Source organism: Ammospiza nelsoni, chromosome Z, assembly GCF_027579445.1.
Source record: "Ammospiza nelsoni isolate bAmmNel1 chromosome Z, bAmmNel1.pri, whole genome shotgun sequence".
Classification (NCBI taxonomy): Eukaryota; Metazoa; Chordata; class Aves; order Passeriformes; family Passerellidae; genus Ammospiza; species Ammospiza nelsoni.
In genome coordinates, this window is record NC_080669.1 from 31,108,298 (window position 1) to 31,123,734 (window position 15,437).

The following is a 15,437-nucleotide window of genomic DNA, read 5'->3' on the forward strand; positions in this document are numbered from 1 at the left end:
GGGTAATTATGCTTTAAAGAGCAAAAACAAACAAAAAACCCTTTTACTTCACCTTGTCCTTTCTTCAATCCAACCTTTTTTTTTTTTTTTTATGTCTCTGTTACTTACTGCAGTTGGGGGGTAGGAATTAAATAGTCTTGAAGGTGACAGCATTAAATGTAATAAAATCTCAACAGTGCAACAATCTTGGAGCTGCATGACTGGTTTTAAACTAAGTGCCAGAAGTTCCTCTGTGGTTTTTGTGTGTGGGTTGCTACACTTATTCCCCAGGTTCCTCCCACCTCCTAAACCACTAAATTCTTTATAAATTAAAAATGACTAGTACAGGTTTCTTGTTTTGAAGGAATGCAGCGTTGAAGAGTAACATCTTTTTAAGCATTCGAGGGGGAAATCGGTATCTTTTTGTTGCTGTAAACTGTTCATTCATATATTTCACTTGCAATTTCCTCCCCCCCCCCCACCCCCCCCCCCCCCCCCCCGGTCCAACCCACCCACCCCCCCCTTTTGTATTTTTTTGTAGCCGGCTATAAGGAGTGGTGGTGTTGACAGAATATAGTTCACACCACACTGACCTTGTGATGAAACTTCCTCACAGCCGCAGGGGGTCCTTATGAATCGGCCCCTAATCCAGCTAATCCCGCTCGCAACAAAATCGTGAAAGTGGCTCCCAGCGATGTGTGTTTCCCTGCGCAGATGCCGCGGGAAGGAGCGGCGTTGGGAACGCAGCAGCGCGGCGGGGCCCGAGGGTGCGCTCGGGGCAGGGCTGTGGCTGCCGGCCCGGGGCTGCCGGCTCCGCTCCTCCCGCCCCAACCTTGGAGCTGCCGCTCGAGGTCCGGAGGGAGCGCGGAGCCCCGCGCCGGGCTCCGTAGTGACAAGCCACCAGCACGGTCACGGTGGCCCGAAGCAGAAAATAAAAGCCATGCTGAGGGGTGTGCTTAGCCATTTGTTTGGCTTTTTTTCCCGACCTTTCCTGCTTCAGCATAAACCTGGCCATATGGTTGCGCGCTCGGAGTGTCTGACGGGAATGTCGGAGTGCATCCCGCACAAAGTGAGACGCACTCTGTCCTGCTCGCTGTCAATGGCGAGCGAGCGATGAAAAATAGGCCTCCTGACAGATGCAGCACGGCCTCGGGAGCTGGTGGCCAGTAAGAAATATCGAGGTGGGGGAAGCTGTGACAGGCAGCAGGTTCGGTGCTGGGGGGAGCGCTGACCTGACCTGATTGTGTCCAACAGTGAGAGCAGTTCTGCTTCAGTGCAAAGCCATTCAGAAGGAAGCTGCTTAGGCAACAACAGATGGTACAGCAAGCAGCTGGTAGGGAAACCTTGAAAGGAGCTGTACCCTGTGTTGTAACATGTTCATTCCTTTCATTTTTCTATGTTAATTTTGCCATCTCCTAAAAGTGCTATTTAGGAAGTGGTATCCTCTAAAAAGTTCTGGATGCTGTTTGCATCTGTTTGCATTTCTGTTTGCTGTTCCTTTAAAAAAGATTGCATTCAAATTTTGTGCTACTCCGTGTACAGATGAAATATGTGCTATCCCAGGAGTACAGATGAAAAGACCTGAAAATGCTGTTTTTAACCACACAGGAAAACAATTACATATTTGAGGAAAGGGCGCTGAGAGGTTAAATGAAAAGTTTGGCCTAGAGGAAAGCTGACTGCTGTGGAGCAACACAGCAAATTGTTTGTAACACATTACCCAGCAGAAGCTCTTCAACCTAAAGTAACTTAAAGAAATTATATTCAGCTGTTTTGAAATCCTTAGCTTTAGACCTTGAAGCCCTTTACATACCCTTCTCAGCAGAACTGCTCTAAACTTTGCCACTTTTGTGTACAATTGAGGATTTTTGCTTCTTATGAAGCATGCTTGGCTGTTATCTTAAATTACTGAAGAGTAAGAATTCAGTTTGCTCCTTTTGGGGTATATACCGTCATGTGACCATAAACTGTTGGGAGAATTGCAATAATCTGTATTAGCTGCTGAAGGCAGTCTCCTTGATATCTAGGAAAAAGCATAGTCTGAGACACTTTTGCTACTATTCCTTTGCTGCTTGAACCATAAAATTCAGTTGTTGGGCTTCTCCACTGAAAGCTATGGTTTAGTTGTGATGTGAAGGGACCATGTCTTTGGAAGGAAGTATAGTTTGCTGTCCATGCCCATTCATTCCTCAGTTTCTTTGCTGGATTGGTCAACAAGGATGCCTGTTGTGACAGTACTGTTTTATAATGTGGACACCTGCCCTGTAGGAGATGGACTGAGACCACCAACTCATTTCACATAAGTTAGCAAACAGCTGTCAGATGGTAAACAACTTGTGGTCACTATTGTTCCTGGCTGGATTAGAAACGGTGACCCAGAGGTGAACAGCTCATATCCTGTTACCAAGGGCATGTGTCGCAGCTCAGTAAGCAGCCACTGCATTTTATGTTTAATTGAAAAGTTTGAATTGTGATGTACCAGTATTGTATATTATTGTATGTTTCATTGCATGTTGGTTTTGCTTTTTTTTTTCCCTTAAGTTTGTACTGTTTAATTTGTTCATTTTGGTGTGCTGTTTTTTTCCCTGCACTTTTCCACTCTCTCAACCTAGATGGACACCAAGCAAGAAATCAAAATATCTCTTTTCCTTTAGCAATCTATCTGTTTTACTCAATTAAAAATATTATTTTTCTGCCTATAGGCAATACAGATGTGTACACGTAAAATTGGATTTTAGCTGATTTTTAGAAAGAAAATATTTCATTTCCTAAAATTGCAGGGAAGGTTTCTCACTACAAGCAGTGGCAACTGTTGTTGGGCTGTCTTCCTGAGTATGCAGACAGCTTTGTATCCTTGTCACAGCTCTAAACTTTATCATACTGTGACAGAATGAAAAGACAACTTTGATGTGTGTTTTTATTTTTGCTATTCATAATCATGTCAGCATTAACGAAATTTGTAACAGCAACACTGGAGCCATCCCCAGCATGTGTAAGGAGTAACTTAACTCATATCATATGATGGCTTGAGAGATAAAAAGCAGCCTTTTGAAGTCCTTTGTTGTTGGGTGTTTCTTTGTTAGCTTTTTTTTACATTTGTAGGTTTTTATATCTGCCTCTTCCTGCCCCCCCCCTCTGCCTCCCACTTTTCTAAAGTAAAATGAAGAGCCTGGTGTTATTTTATTCACAGTGTGATAGAAATGGTTGATACGGTCATACTGCTTTTACATTATCCTAAAGTCTTTGGCACTAAAGAGATATACTGATTATATCTTCCCATTGGGATGTGATGATGTTGTAGATGGTATCCTTTTGTTGGACATCATAACTGGGGAGAGGGATAAGAGTAGAGTGTCTGCCTGTTTGTTGGGAAGGGAGATGGTAGGGTGCAGGCTCTTTTAACCTGGGTAGGCGCAACAGCTGCTCTGCGTGTGCTATACAGATGAAGAAATGTGTATTCAGCGATTGCTGTGCAAGAAAACCTAGACAGACACAGCATGCAATTTCTGACTGCCTGTAGTGCAGTGCTTGCAGAGATCATGTCTAGTTACATGATTAATATGATTTTTTTTATTGAGCTTCTGCACAGCCCACTGAATGACCCTGTAATCTCTTTAAGATGCTGATTGTTAACCACTGTGTTCTAGCTCTTGTAAGCTCACCATTTGTCAACAGATTTTTTTGGTAGCTCAGTTTCATTCACTTTCTGTGAAGTCTTTATTTTTGCATTATGTTTTTATAATGTAATCCTGATGAATTTATGACAGCCATCCTTAGCCTCATTAGATACTTTGTTAGATGTATCAGTATCTCACAGTATTTATTACATTCAGAGATTACCCAGGTAGAGCAATAGCAATTGTGGCTCTACAAGCAGAAGACATTTTAAAAGTTTAAAGAAGTGGACATTCCAATCCAATCTCATTTCTGCTACTAACTAAACTTGGACTTCCAGAAGGTGTTTTGCACTTTCTCCCAGCAAATGGTTTTGCCTGTCAGGCCTAAAGAATGATAATTCTGAGGAAGATGCTGTCTTCCCAGATCTTCTGTCAGGATGCTGACTAAAACTGTCCGTGTGCAGAAAAACTATATTCTGTTGCTGACAAAGAGCAGCACCAGACAAGCTCAAACATATGAGAGAACATGAAGACAGAACTCCCTAGAGAGCAACAGGAAGCTTTAAATCAAAAGGCCATTATTTTTCTGTGCCCTGTAAGAGACAGGATAGTCTTCATATCTGCTGTAGAACTTCAGCTCTTTATATCAGTTTCTTTATTGGAGGTTTCATCCCTTTGTGAATAGTATTTGGCTGCTGTATTTTTTTTCTCATGAGGTCTGTGTTCTTTATCAGTAAAACCAGAGATGGTCACTGGTGCCATTAGGTACTGCTTGCTGCTCTGTGGCATATGTGACTGCTTGTGATTGTGGTACCCAGTTAGGATGGGGAAGCAGAACTGTGTCTCACTGGCCTCATCTGTGTACCATTGTGATGGACTGAAACTAGCTTAATTGCTTGGTGTTTGAGTAACACCTGTACACACGTGTTACAGAGATGCACATGGGAACAGCATTCCATGAGGAAGTGGAGTAGAAGAAAGCCCATAATGGCAGTCAAAGCCGAGGGAGATGGGCTGTGCAGGGTATCAGGGAGAGAGGTATGAAGTCCTTTTCTGGTTCCCATCCTGGCAGAGAGAGGGTGCTGAAGGGTGAGAAGGCAGGGTGGAGGCAGGATGTCTGTTCTCCATGTAGGTCTAGCATCTTTCTCTGTACATTGCTGTTTTTTGGGTTGATTGGTGAAGGCTGAGACCCAGGTGAACACATTGGAATATTATTCAGTCTTTGTATGTGATCACTGGGTTGTAAGGGAGTTTTATTTCTTATACCTCCTGCAGTAGTGATTACAGGTATTGCAAAGGTTCCCTGCCTTGGCTATTGCCATAAAATAAACACTGCAAGGGATACTTATCCATATGCCTGATTTATCAAAAATGATAGCATCTTTCAAAGACATACAACAAAAACATTGTTTATGTGAGATGTCCATGACTATTAGAGGCATGATTCTCTTGCTTTGAGTTTTCACTGGCACAAGGTTGCTGAATTGCTCGAATGCTACACATTTATAGTCCTGAAAAAAAATTAAAAAGGTGGTGTTGCTCAAACAAAGCAGAACTTTGTCTGCTCCTCAGGTGCTCAGATGCCTTGAGATGCATAGTCTTCGGAAGGGAGGTTCTCCAGAAAATTGTTTGTGTTCGTAAAATTTGTCTGAGAATTTAGGCTCCAAAACCAGTATGTATTTGTGGGAAACTTGGCTTTGGTTTCTCAAAGTCTGTCCTCCACTTGGGTAGGCAAACATTTTTGTCCCAAATGTTTGTCTCTCAGGAATTTTCTTTTTTGGAGAGAGCTTGCTGTCTACTAAGCTACTGGTTGCATGTGGTAGTGCACAAGGTAACTATTGAGTGGTTAATAGAGGTAGTGTTCACGTCCAAGAAAAATAAAGAAACCTCGGGCTATGTGATGCAATTCCAGTAACCTGAAATGAAACATTGTAAGACACTGTGAAAAATAAGTATTTAATGCATTCAGAGCCATTGGACAGTAAATTAATAAGCAGTGACTTCTGGTTATCCCTGATGACTTGATCTAGCATTGATCTGTAAGTGTGACAGTGGTCAAATTTACTCCTCAGGCTAGTTGGTACTGAAGGGGCTGCAGTGATGGATTCCAGACTTCTTTGTAAATGTGTTAATGTAATGCCATGTAAATTTTCACTTTGGTTGTGAGAAAGGTGTAGATAAAACTGGCATTTTCAGTGGAATGAGCACATGAGCTGAATGACACAGGAACTTCAAAATGGGTACTAAGTCAGTGAAAGGAAATGTGTCAAAAATTGTGCTGATGAAAACAATCACAGTCTTATTCTTACATCATTGAAGGGTGTATCAGTGTTATGCACCAGTCTTAGTGCAAATTACCTTGACCAGCTGGTTCAAGTTGGTGGGGAGGCTCAGGAGGAGCAGCAGTTTGTTTCATGGTGTAGGATGCTGACTTGCTCAAGGCAGATCTGGAGTGTTCTGACAAAGAGCTAAGAGGGAAGCCTGTGGATATCAGAGAGGGTGGGAAGGAGGAAGACCCTTTCCTCTTCTCTGGAAAAAATCCAGTTTTTTAACAGTAACTAATCCTCAGCAGTAGAGATGCTGTCAGTTTCATGTTGAGTAATGGCCTTCAAATAAATCCTTGAGAATTAGAAACAGATACATTAAATGCGAAGTAATAACACTGGTTTTAGTGCTTTGCTGTTTTGTTTGTTTTTTTTCCTTAAAAAATTGTAGCTAAATCACACAGACGGCATAGTATCTCATTTTTCATAGGCAGAAACCCATGACACTGCTGGAAGGGTAGTGTACAAGCCACTGCACTGTCTTATCACCAGTCATGAGACTCTGTGTTGACCTGTTACTTAAATCATCTTTTGATTGTGGGAATTCTTGCCACTAATTCAGCCATCTGTGTACTTAATCATAAGGAATCATGTAATAAAAGTCTAGAATGCGATCAAGTGGCTTTTGGTATATCAGAAAAGGACAGTGATATGTGGGTTTTTTCCTGATTTTTTCATCAGAATATTAAAGTGAGATGGTTTTGTCTCTCTTTGATATGAAATAGAATTGGAAGTATGTGTGCCATACGTAAAATTTCTGTTAGTAGCATTTTGAGTGTAAATTGTTGCTATTACCAAGCTGAAGAAAATAGAGTCCATGAAGGAAAACCTTAAAACACCAGCATTTTGTTCATTGATCATATTTTCCATTATATTGTTTGTGCTATGGTGTGGAAATACTATTATGACTATAATGCCTTTTTTTTTTTCTTAAGTGTAAGGAATGAATTCCTGCAGAATGTGTGAGTCTTGCAGGTAATATATATATCCAGCACAGTGGCTTTAGTACATTTCCGTGACATTTTTTACCTAAGTTTTTGCACTACTTGTGGGTAATTGGAGGAAAAAAAAAAGAGCAACAAGAGGTTTGATTTTAATGCCTATTCAGCTAATTGTGCTGATTGTGTGGGTTGAAGATATGTGAGTATGGCAGGCTCCAGTGATTTTTGCAAACTTTTAATTAAAATAAATTGAAGCACAACTGGTAAAAACTTCCATTTTTTGTTTTTTCCTTCCCTTTTGCTCTCTTTTACTCCTAATATGTTGAAAGACTGCTTCTGGTCTGTCCATATATTTTAACATAACCTGGTCTTGCAGCTGAAAATTCTGTCAATGTACACTTGTGACTTTTTTTTACCTGACTGCTACATTGTATAAAATATTTGCAATAATTGGAGCTACTTTTACTGTGTTTGGCTGAAGAAAGGTAGATAATAGACCCATCAAAGGAATAGTTAAATGGTGTAATGCCTTAAGAAGAATGTGAAGCAGATCTGTTGATAGGTTCTGGAATCTGTGCCCAGCTTTTTGGGTGGTTTTGCTACTCCTGGTTGAAATGTTAAAAAAGGGAAAAAACAGCTTCTGTTCTGATGACTGACTTGCAGGATGCAATTTTGATTAGCTAGATCTGCCTTGTTCAGTGAAGTTAATGTGGTTTGACAGGACCTTGATTAGGAAGCGATCATCTCTGTTGATAGTAAACAGTTGGTCACTTTCAGCAGAGGTGGGAATGATGCCCTTTGTGTTGCATGAAGTATGATTTGTTGGTTCAAGTTCTGGTTAAATTCAGAAGGAAGGTGTGGGTGGAATGGGAAAGAGTATAGTACCAGGAGTAGAAGTTTATGGTAGACTCCCCAGTCCTCTTAACATTGGGGCTTTATTGTCTTGACTGGCACTGAGAGACAAAAGAGGGAGAGAGTCACTTTGTCTTTGAAGCACTTGCAGTGTAAAGGTTTGTGAAAGAAAGGTCTGGTTACAAGACATACAGATTAGGATAACTCTGCTCCTTATTTCTCATATTCCTGTAAGATGAATTAAAAATCCAAGTATCAAGGACTACTGATTGGTGGAATACTGTGGAAAGACAGCTGTGAGCATAAACCTGGGGCTGATGAATGAAAGTATTTTTAGACTTTAAATCTTGGTAAGAATTAGCAATAACATTTTGTTACCATGCAAATGCAGTCTCAATGATAGTATGTCCTGTCCTGTCACTGTAGTAAGAGTGATGTTAATAAGTTCTGAAGGGACTCTAGGTAAAAGGTTGTACTTCGATTTGTTTTGTTTTGTGTACTGTGAGCTAGTCTCTGTTCCCTGGTATAAAGGAGGTAATCCCACATGTGACAGGCTGAAAAAAAATTGGGTGTGTTGTGGAAACACTTATTTCTTCAAAGAATTCTTGAACAAGAAATTAAGCAATGCTTCGTGCCAGAATGTCTGTATGGTTTAATTGTTGAGGGTCTCATTCTGACAGCTTTATGCATGCAGGGGCCCAGCTTCTTGCCTGGTGGTCGTTTTAGCCCCAGGGGTGTTACGGGTGGGTTGAGGGCCCAAGTGATTGAAAAAGTATGTCCCTGTTTAGGCTCAGGAATCTCATCTCTCTCTCTGCCAACTGGTTATGGATCAGTCTTTTGTTATATGACCTAGGAAGAAATAAATATATGTGCTTAATTTCTGTTCACACTGTTGCAAGCTAAACTTTGGCAGTAATTCAGATAGCCAGTGTCAAGCTTGCTAGGACTGAGAAAAATGTAACAAATTAGACCAGATCTGTAGCTTGGATTTACATTCTTGTCCTCCTCATCTGGATGTGGTCTTGATTCAGCTAATAGGCTGAATTAATTGACGTTGCCTCCCACATACCTTGGCTAGAGAGACTACGGGGGAGGTTATATGAAGTATATGAACTCTAGCTGGCTGGGATTTTTGTAAAAGGGAAGACAGTTTTCCATTCTTATGCAATGTTTTCTGGCAAGGCAAATTGTGTCTAGCTCCATCTAGAGCCTGTCGACTCTGCAGTCTCCCTCTGCTTCGTTTTTTTTTTCTTTTTTTTCCCCACCATGTTTTAATATGGAGCACACTGTTTGGCTCATGTGGGTTTAGAAACAGATGTTGCATATGAGCAATCTCCTGCATCACAGCATGTTAAGCCAGGTAGTGGGCCACTGGGGTAAATTACTGTAGACAGACCTTTCTGCTACACTCAAACTGCATCTCTTCGTATGAACCTGACATTTTTTCTTTTTTTTATTTAAAGCTGAAAGAAATACTTCTTCTTGCTTACTCTTTCCCTTCTCCATTTTTTAAAAAAAACCTAAGAGGAACATTTGCCTTCTATCTTTGCCAAGTTATTTAATAGAAGAGTGTAAATTAAAGCCATTGTCTTGAAATGTGCTTTTGGAGTAGACTACATATAAGTATAAGAAATTGTAGCATAGTATTTCTTCTGGTCTGCCAGGTAAAGTTTTTCCTTTTTTCTTTCTCTTCTCTAATTTTTACACTTGGGATATTGGTTATAATATAGAAAAAACAGAGGCTCCAGTTTATGCATTAATGTTACAGTACAGTAGCAGTAAAGGTATTGTAATGAGGAATGTGGGGCTTTTTTCAGATATACTAAAAGTTGTTCTTAGTTTTAGAGTTACACAGTGATCAGATTGAGAAAGAATAGGCCTTGCACACAATCAGGGTTTTCTGACTAGAGTGTGTTGATCAAGAGAATGCAGAATAAGCAGGTATTGGCTAATACAAAGTCCTTAATATTTATCCATCAGTTGGTGGACGAGTGAGTCAGGAGTTAAATTACACACGGCAGAAGATTGGAGAAGAGGCCATGTTCAACCCCCAGCTCATGATCCAGACTCCACAGGAAGATGGTGCTAATGTACTAACAACAGAAGCACTCCGACAGCACCTTGAGTCTGCACTTCAGGCCAGCAGAGTACATGTCTATATGTACAACAGGTGAGGGGAAAATAAAAAATTTTCTTGATCATATGTGGTAGCTGAAAATGGATGCGTGCTTTCCTTAATATGTTTTCAAATAGTTGGCACTTCTGAGCCTTTCCCTTGGGGCTGTGTTTTGATTCGAGTGTCACTGGTTTCTGATAGCTTGTCACTGTGGCATGATAGCTGTGATAAATTGGCATTTAACAAGTAAGATGGGGGAAGTGGTGTTACGTGAGGCATGCCACAGCAGGTGACATTTCTTTAGGTAAAGGTATAATGTCTGTGATCTTAAATGTAGAACCTTATGGGTAGGATTCCTAACAGTGAAAATCCTTCCATACTAAAGTTGAATTCACTTCACAGTGGCAGAGGCTAGTGTTCTTCCAATAGTTTGGCTATAAAGGGAAATGCAGATGTGGTAGAAATGTCAGCAGGTGGAATAAGAGCTGTTTAATAACACAGACAACAGACTGTGCCTTAAAGAGTGTCTGTGGCCGCATACTGATGGTTGGCAGTTGTGTGTTGTCCCACAGAAAAATAATAAAGTTGCACCTCAGGAAGGTACCAGCACGGGGCTAGGATGTCTCCCTGAAAAATGGTTCTGCCAGGGTTACTACTTACACAGTGATGTGCCTAGGAGTCCTACCTATGAGGCACAAAGCTCCCTGTCTTTCAGCAGATCTTTTCAGCACACCCAGCTGGTTCCTCCATGAGCTACTGCTAAGGCTCCAATTATCTTTTACGCAGCTCCTGCCCTAAGTCATTAGAAGCCATGGTAGTGGAAGTTGCAATACAACTGAAATAAGAAGGCTGGAATCTTAATGGTTCATTTGCTTCTGCATGTGTTGGTCCGCTGACTATATTTGAGTCCTTTGAGCTGGAGGTGGCTTTTCTCTTACTGGTGTCACCAAGTGATACCTTAAGTCACAAGCAGTCTCATAGAAATGAGACTTACAAAAATACAAATGTGTTTTTGTCCCATGAACACATGTTGACTATCCTGTATGTACAAAAGCACCTCCCTCCTTATTTTGAATGAGTTTTACAGAGAATAGGGAAACAACTGAATAAAGGCACTTTTTTTTTGGTGAGGTTTAATATATCTCTTTTTAATAACATTTGCCTTACTCAATGATTTGCTGCTTGAGCCCAGTGTGTGTATATGAGTCACAGTTTTAAATGTCTGTTATATTTTCAAAATTACTTCTCAGTAATTGTGCAAGAAGAAAATATTTGTCCTTCACATTTCTTACAGACAGTGGAAATTGGAACATTTGTGTTACAAATCAGGAGAACTCATCACAGAAGCAGGTTACATGGACCAGGTATGTGTAGCAGGCATTTAATTACAAGGTTTGTGTATTTTCATGATTCAGCTTGTGCTGCATTGATTATATTCTCGTGTGACTGTTTTTCCTCTTTCTGTTTTTGACAGATCATAGAATATCTTTATCCTTGCTTAATTATCACTCCTTTGGACTGCTTCTGGGAGGGAGCAAAGCTACAGTCAGGAACGGCCTATCTATTGTAAGCATGTGTTTTTTGTAACTTTCTGGTCTGAATGTTTCAAATTGTATAACTGTGTACAGTGCTTCAGTTTCATTTCCATTGTTTATTCAGATTATGATTTAACAGGAAAATAAAATATGAAGTGTAGTGTATCTGCATAAAAAAATATGCATATTTTTTCATTTAACACAAGGTTTACCTCAATTTAAATCCTCTTTTATTTTTCCTGTGCTGCTAGCATGCAAATTAAAATGTAAATTCTGAGTTGGAGTTTTAAGAATTTTATGCTTTACCTTTTTTTTTATCCCTGGAACAAAGTTGTTTCTGGTGGATTTTTTTTTTCCCCGTAAAATACAAAAACATTGGTTGGCTGGGAATTTTAGACCTAAGAAAATGTCTTGGGTTAATTTCCAAGCCTTTCTGAAGAGTAAAGAACAAGTCCTTTGCTTCAGAGACCAGTAAAGAAACCATATAATATCTTTTATAGATGGTTTCTCACAATTTACGAGTGTGATATTAGATGCCCTGAGTTCTTTAAAGAGCAAATTGTTAATCTGTGCAGGCATTTTCTGTTAATTATGCAAGAGTTAGCATTTGAGTTATTGTTTCTGTCCTGGTTTGCATGTCTCTGCAAAAGCAATTTGCAATGGCCATCTCCTAACCTTTAGTATACAGTTTTAGATGGGGAAATAAGGGGGTTTGTGTTTTCTGGTTGGGAGATTCAGAATAATGACTTAAGCCTGGTTAAGCAGATACAGTGTGGTTTGAACCACAGAATAAGGCAGTCAAAAGCCTTTCTGGTCTGTCAACATCACAAATTCAGAAGTGGGGGGTGGGAGACGTGACAGTGATAGTGGTGACAGCCATGGTAGCAGGAAGGCTTGATGGTTGATAGTCAAGCTGCCAGGGCATTTGAAGGAGCACAGTATTGTTACCGATAAACAAAGATCAGTTATATTGATTGATTACATTTGCAAGATGATTATTAGACTAGCAAGAAGTAATCTGATACTATGAGAAAGGCTTTCTTTCCTCAGTCCCCTCTCTTCTGTCCCTTTCCCCTCCCCCCTAATTCTCTGAAGCATCAGTTGGCTGCTTTTTTGTTATTTAGGTTCTTGATAATTTGTTTTGCTTTGTTTGTAAGTGAAAGTATTTTTAACTAGTTTTACAAGAACCAAGTACTTTTTTTGTTCAAATTATAACTGGGCTTTAAGAAAAGTACATAAACAAATCTAATTCAAGCATGCCTTACATTTTACAAAACAGCTTTACCAGAAAAGGTTTTAACTTGTAGCAGAAAATAACTTGGTTATTTGTTCAAACGTGAATTTTAAAGTATGTTTATTTCAGAACTTCTTTTGTCTTTTTTCTATGTGTCTTTCTCTTCTGGTTGCTCTTGCAGAGGGAAGCCTCCTTTGCAGTGGATCAACTTTGACCCTTTAGAATTCTTGGAAGAGTTAAAGAAAATAAACTACCAAGTGGAGAGCTGGGAAGAAATGCTGAATAAAGCAGAGGTTGGTCATGGTTATATGGATCGACCCTGCCTGAATCCTGCTGATCCCGATTGCCCAATCACAGCTCCCAATAAAAATTCCACCAAAGTAAGTTTGCTTCTCCTTGTGCATGTCTTTTCAAGGGAGGCTGGGGGGTGGGGAAGGCTGGGGGGGAAGGTCAAACAGACTAGAAGAAAGTGCCATTTTCTTCCAAGCAGTATATGGCTTGTACTCTTGCGTGATGTCATTTTTCTGTTCCTATTACCACTGTTAGCTCACTGTCATGGATTTTGCCTCCCTGTATGATGCAATGCTTAATCCTGTACATTCAGAGTGAAAGTACAGTTGTCAGCTGTTGCTGTGGCACTGCAGTGATGTGGCATTTCAGCAAACTGGTGCCTCAGACAGACAATAGCCACTGCTGGAACACAGCTGCTGCTGCACCCCCATGCCATGCAGAAAAGCCTTTCCTCAAGTATCTCCAGTTTTGTTGATTTTTTGTGATGAATTCAAAGTCATAAGACTTGAACTTATATATCCCTTTATCAGTCACATTAGTCTTTGGAGAAATTGCCATCTGGTCTACAAGCACCTGGGTGTTTTCTTAGCTTGATTTGTTGAATGCCTTTTTCTAGTAGACTACCCAGATGGTTTTTAACATCCATGATTCTAGTTCACTGAGTGCTGAATTAAGGTATGAATTTATAAAGTTATGAAACCTATTAACTGCTTCTTTGTAACTTTTTCTAGCCTCTTGATGTAGCCCTTGTTTTGAGTGGTGGATGCTATGGACTATCAAGAAAATACATGCATTGGCAGGAGGAGCTGATTATAGGTGGTACAGTCAAGAACAGTTCTGGTAAACTTGTCAGGTAAAAAAAATATTTAAAGAAAATGTCAGTTTTAATTGGTTACGGTTCATTTTTTGGGCCACGGTAGGAGGATGATGCAAACTCTATTGCCCTTCACGTGTATTATAAATTTCACTTCAGGGTGACATGTCTCAAGAGAGCAGAATTTAAAAGAGAGCTTTGGCTGTTGTTTAAATGTAAAGTGGTGTCATCATTTCCTGCTTCTCATCTTAGAATGATGGTGTATGTCAGTCAGAAAGAAAGTTTTTACTGACAGCTTTGTTGTTTAGAATGTATGTGTAAAGCATTGAACAGTCTGTAAAGCACTGAACACCTTTGATCACATTTTAAAATATGATCAAAGGAAAAAGGAAGGAAAATAATGCGAGTAATGTACTAACTCCTTTGACTTCTCTCAGAATTCCAAAATATTCACTGAATGTTTTTTATTCAGGGTCAATACAGAGAATAGTCTATTTTCATGTCCCTGTGTTGTTAATACAACTTTGAGTAGTAACACAAACTCAAACCCTTTGTTTTAGACTTCTGAACGAAGACATAGAACACTGCACTTTAGTGGGGGAATGAAACTGTGTGATTTACTGTTCTGAAAAATTCAGGCCATACTTAACAACATGAAGCATAATTTTTTCCAGAGAACTTTTAACCTTTTTAGCTTCACATAACACATTGCTAATTCTCTCACGAAAGAGCCAAGTAAGGCATTTCCATTGAAAGAGAAAAAGGTTCCTTCTCTTACTAACTAATGGTTCCTTCTTATTAACCAATAAGAGCTTCTGAAATTGTTGGATGAAGTTGCCTATTGTGGAAATTGAGGGTGGATTGCCTTTGAGTATTCCCCACAGTTTATTAGGCATGAGGAGTTTAATCTACTTCTCTCCAAGGGGTAAAAAGACCAAGGTCTCAAATGACATTTTGCCAGCATTTACAAGACTTCATAGAAATAACTGTTCCTGTGGCATCCTCACAGCAATCTGTCTTATCAAGCATGAACTTAAGAACAGATTTGTAGGGTTATATTCTTTTTTCCTGAAATTAATCCTACTGAAAATAATGTCAAAACTCTTATTAACTTTAGTGAAAACAGATTTAGCCTCAATAGCAGTACAACTGCACCAGATACACAGTAGAATAATTATACTCTGTTCAATTTTAATACAAGCATGTGCCCTATAAAGTCAAGAACTCAAGTAAGCTCCTGTTAGAATTGCATTGGCACTTCATGCCATGAAAATATTTTCCTGAAAATGCTCAGTTTATGCCTATTTCTCCTCTCTCTTCTCTCCATGTCACAGTGCCCAGGCTTTACAAACCATGTTTCAGTTAATGACCCCTAAGCAAATGTATGAACATTTCAAGGGGTATGAATATGTTTCACATATCAACTGGAATGAGGACAAGGCAGCAGCAATTTTGGAAGCCTGGCAGAGGATGTATGTTGAGGTAAATTGAAAATAACTTAGATACTATACTATAAAGTCCTACTAAGGTTCACTGCCTGCTTTTTATAGTATTTCCTTAAGGAATATGCTTAAAACAGAACTGAGTCATTACCTCCCTGTTTTTAAGAGTTCTTTTGGTGGTTGGTTGTTTTTTTGGTTTGGTTTTTTTTCTTTTTTTTTGTTTTTTTTTTGGGTTTGGGTTTTTTTTTGGTTGGTTTGTTTGTTTTTGTTGTTTTTTTTTTCCAGTAAGAAG

The 15,437-nt window shown here is 39.7% G+C and overlaps 1 protein-coding gene across 1 annotated transcript in view; it reads left to right on the forward strand.

Annotated features, from left to right (window-relative positions):
- PTCH1 (patched 1) overlaps positions 1-15,437 on the forward strand; it is a 66,987-nt gene that overhangs the window by 13,695 nt on the left and 37,855 nt on the right. Inside the window, exons 3-8 of the mRNA XM_059492937.1 lie at positions 9,694-9,883; positions 11,124-11,193; positions 11,304-11,395; positions 12,780-12,978; positions 13,621-13,742; positions 15,038-15,185. Of these exons, the coding sequence (XP_059348920.1) occupies positions 9,694-9,883; positions 11,124-11,193; positions 11,304-11,395; positions 12,780-12,978; positions 13,621-13,742; positions 15,038-15,185 (821 nt within the window). The remainder of the gene's footprint in view (positions 1-9,693; positions 9,884-11,123; positions 11,194-11,303; positions 11,396-12,779; positions 12,979-13,620; positions 13,743-15,037; positions 15,186-15,437) is intronic.